This window comes from Poecilia formosa, unplaced genomic scaffold (assembly GCF_000485575.1).
Source record: "Poecilia formosa unplaced genomic scaffold, Poecilia_formosa-5.1.2 Scaffold470, whole genome shotgun sequence".
NCBI classification, from domain to species: Eukaryota; Metazoa; Chordata; class Actinopteri; order Cyprinodontiformes; family Poeciliidae; genus Poecilia; species Poecilia formosa.
Window position 1 is genome coordinate 215,657 of NW_006800409.1, and position 4,511 is coordinate 220,167.

The window sequence follows — 4,511 nt, forward strand, 5'->3', positions numbered from 1 at the left end:
CTTTAAAATTACATTACATCTGTTCAAATGTATTTTCTTTCCTGTTTGGCATGATTTTCAAAGTCTTTTCTTCATCCTGTACAAATTTTCAAAGCATTTTTAGTTATAATTCCATTTTAACATTTAAACAAACTTTGTCCGAAAATGTAATTTAACAAAATGTCATGTGGTGCGACCAACAAGAAATTCCCATTTTTGGACTTAAATTTTGAAATCCAGTCAAAAACAGGAGGTTGAATCATCCAACAGTCTGCCAAGAATCACTGGAGACAGCAAACAGGTTTGTTTATTTTTCTTAAATTTCAGAAAAAGTGTCACTTTTAGCAGTAGGTATGCAGTTGCCATATTTGGGTGTCATGTGGTGCGACCACCAAAAACTAATATTTAAATATACCTACTATTTTCTGTTTTGATTATAAATGTTATATTTGCCTTATGTTTGAAGCTAGGTTGTTTCTTAAGGACTGAACATGAAAATATCATTTGGTGCGACCAAATATCATATGGTGCGACCGTTGTAATGATACATTTATGTTTTTGAAAAGGAGTTTCTGTGTTTTTATTTTTGATTTCAAGACTCAAATGCAAAAGCAATACTTTGTATTATTATTTCCAGAATAGGTTTTTGTACAGTTTTATTATTGTTTTGCATTGTATTGTATGATAAAAATACAATGGAACATGTAACATTACGGGAATAGTTATAGCATGTATTTTGTCATTTATTGTTTTTATCTATTTGACTAGATTCCACTGTCATCAAACTGAGCTATGATGAAGTACCATATATGGCCCAGGTACTTCAAGATGTGAGAGAAGAAGATCAAGTCAGCACCATGCGACATGTCTGATGACAAGAACTTGGTCACATGGTCACATGCTCATCAGAACCTGAACCAGCAAAACCTCATAGAGTTCCAAGTTGAACAGCCAAGACTGGGCAAAGTTCACAAATGCCTGGTTCTAAAAACTGTCTGAAAATATGTAATTTCCTTGGTTCACTTGGGCATTAAAGTACCCAGGAGCAGTGGTGTGCTGATCAATCGGCCACCGATGGTCCCACCGGTCCGATTGATCTGGCAAAATGGTTCCATTTTTCCAGATCACATGGTGTCATTTATACCTAGAGCCAAAAATTAACAGTCAATCCATGTGATCAGTAATGGTGATCGGCAGTGATCGGCCCTCATGGTTGATCAGAATCGGCAGGAAAAAACTTAATCGGAGCGTCTCTACCCAAGAGTAACATGATGGTTTTTAAGTTCATTAAATTTTTCCGTTTTGAAACCATTACTTATCATACATGGTTCTGTTTAAAATGGTTAAACTTAAACTAAATTATTATATTTCCATTAATGTACTTACATTTGGGAGATTGAAAATGTCTTTTCAGTTTTTTATATAAAAATAGGAAATTAAAGCAATCTCCAGTACATTCTGATTTAATGAGGGATGTGTTTGAAAGGTTTACTACAACTTTGTAGTAATGATTACTGCATCCATTTTTAGGCAAATTAAATTGGTGTGTTCTCTTTGTGTTGTTATTTTGTAATGTACTGTAACTGAATTCTATTTTCATGTATTAAAAGGATTTTGACCAGTTTCCTGGCCTACGTTTATTGTATAAATCATGTGGTGCGACCATAAATCATGTGGTGCGACCGATTAAAAAAGTACATTTATTGAATTCAAAATGGAATATCTAGAATCTGGAGCATAAAAATTAACCACTAATACAGTATCCTTAAGTAACTGATACTTATTTATTTTTTTTAACACTTTTTGATTAAATGGTGAAGAAAAATATTGGTCAAATCAATTACAAATGGAATTTGGCAGGTTTTTTGGGGGTGAAAACTGTCATAAAGAGATTTAAAAACTTTGTTTCTAAAAACCTTAAATAAATGGAAACTTATAAAACAAATGTTTAGTACATCATGGAAAATACCTTATTTTTAGATTAATCACGGTCGCACCACATGACATTTTTTAAGACCACAACCAAATCATAGTGATAAAAAACCCTTGAAAAGGTCTAATTTGAATGTGAAATTATGATTTCTGTATGCACAACATTTCAAATATTCTAGTAATTGAAATGGATATAAATATTTTTAACATTTTTAATTTAGCTCTGTGGAAATCCTTATATGTCAATGACCCTTTACCCTCATTATGCAATAAGATGGTGCTGGCATTGACCAAATTAGTACAGAGGAAAACTACAACACTCTCCAGTGCCAGGGAATTTATAATGGCTTGTGAAAACTATTTATTATTAAAAGCTTTTGTGTGCACAGTATGAAAGCGCAGTATTTCATCTTTTTAAACCATGTAATTGGTTTTATCATGTTGGTGACACTTTAAAGTAGGTATGACTCCTGCCTGAGNATGCATAGATCAGTTTATCACTATTCTGTGATTTGGAGGCGACTTATCTCCAGCTCCAATCCTTCACGGTTGGACACTTCCTCCCAGGAAATGTTGGATTCATTGTTGCTTCCTGAACAAATAAAAATTGTTGCAGTCCTTCATTAGAACCAGCTCCCTCTTCTTCATCTCTCCATCTAACTTCTTCCTCCAAAACTTCAGATAAATCGCTCAAATCTTTGCTGAAATTGCTCACAACTTCCTCTGCTTCCTCCGTTGACATAAACATCAACCTTTATATTTTGATTTACCCTCATTATGCAATAAGATGGTGCTGGCATTGACCAAATTAGTACAGAGGAAAACTACAACACTCTCCAGTGCCAGGGAATTTATAATGGTTTGTGAAAACTTTTATTAAAAGTTTTTGTGTACACAGTATGAAAGCGCAGTATTTCATCTTTTTAAACCATGTAATTGGTTTTATCATGTTGGTGACACTTTAAAGTAGGTATGACTCCTGCCTGAGATTGGTTATTAATGGCCATGCTTGGATGCTCTGTGCAATGCAATTATAGGACTAGATGTAAATGTTACTCTTGTTCATCAAGTTTGACTCATGAAAGTTGACTGTATTGAATGTCATAGAACTTTTGTTGGTACTTTACATTTCCTAGGTGAGACTGCTCATTGATGTTCTATCTTTGCTGTGCCATTTCCTCATTGTTGTGAAATTTTTGTCCCATTCATGATCAAATCTCTTGTGATGCACTTGCACCAAGACTGGTTTTAACAAATGCCTCCCATTATTCTCATAATATTGCTAACTATATCTCATTGGTGTTTGATGGATTTTTGTTTAACAGCAAAACTCTGAAAATGAGTTGGATTTGGCTGCTGTCCAACCGAAGGGGTGGCAGCCAGATTCCATCCCAACTACAGCCCCCTGTGTTTTGATGCCATCCACCCGGGCAACCTTTCTGGCCCGCAGGTATCGCTTCATCATTGAACTGGACCTCAGCCCTTCCACAGGGATTGTGGTAAGAGTTGTAATCAGAAGTTAACAGACACACATCTATAAATGTTGTGTATGTCAAATTTCAGGATTGATCTTTTCTAAGTTTGGAATGACTATACATAATGGCTAGGGCTGGGTATTTGTTTTCCTTGAGAACCTTGCGATTCAATTTGATATTGCTTTAAATACTTTGATATTAAATTAATTTAAATTGGACAGTGCTTATTAATGAACATACGATAATGTTGTAAATACACCAAATTTAGCAAGATGCAAATTTCCATCCATTCTCCTATAAAAGAAACATACAAATTCTACACATAACAATAAAGAATACAGTAAAAAATAAATATGTTCTATATGGGGGATAGGAAAACCTATTTTAAGGTTCCTTAAAGGAATTTATGTATTGCACCTTGAATAGCCATGGTGTTATACATTACTTTAGCAATGTGTACATAACTATTTAAACTAGAAAATTCCTGCAGAAATTTTAAGGGGCCTGCCAAAGTGTGCCCATCACTTTAGTCCCAGCATTTTAGATTTGTCCTGACAAATGGATCCATGCTGGTCTAACATATATATCTTAAAGTATTGTCAAGGATATCATCGGTATATACATGAACTGAGTCATCATTAAAATGTAATGGCTAAATTCCAGATCAGTGAAATTCAGTCCGACCGACGATTATAAGCTTCGCACATTTTGTTCTCACTCATGGTTCAAAATAATAATTAAAAAAAAAAAAAAACTTGAAAAAAGTTTGTAATTCTTTATTTCTAAAAATAAATTAAATTTTCATACTAAGGATTTTAATTTACACTCAAAAATTCAGTAATTTTATGTAAGCAAAACATGAAAAGTCACAGGAAATATGTATTTTTCCCACAATACATTGTGAGATCTGATTCAGCTGTGACTGAATCAGATCCTCTGTCTAGGACCCGTTGCTATAGTAATTAATTATCTGCACCTGGGCTGGCTCTCTCTGTCAGGCAGGATGCTGGTTTCTATACTTGTGAAACACCTAGCGTCGGTCTTAGGGCCCTGACAAAAAACCATAAGCCCTAGGAAAATTTTGAAAACATTTTACGGGAGCAGGCATGTGTATCTATGTCATGA

The 4,511-nt window shown here is 34.3% G+C and overlaps 1 protein-coding gene across 12 annotated transcripts in view; it reads left to right on the top strand.

Annotated features, from left to right (window-relative positions):
• The window catches only part of szt2 (SZT2 subunit of KICSTOR complex), a 190,187-nt gene that overhangs the window by 19,200 nt on the left and 166,476 nt on the right, over nt 1–4,511 (top strand). For all 12 annotated transcript variants that reach the window (XM_007578194.2, XM_016664138.1, XM_016664140.1 and 9 more), the window contains exon 3: nt 3,237–3,410. In XM_007578194.2, coding sequence (XP_007578256.1) covers nt 3,237–3,410 — 174 coding nt within the window. The remainder of the gene's footprint in view (nt 1–3,236; nt 3,411–4,511) is intronic.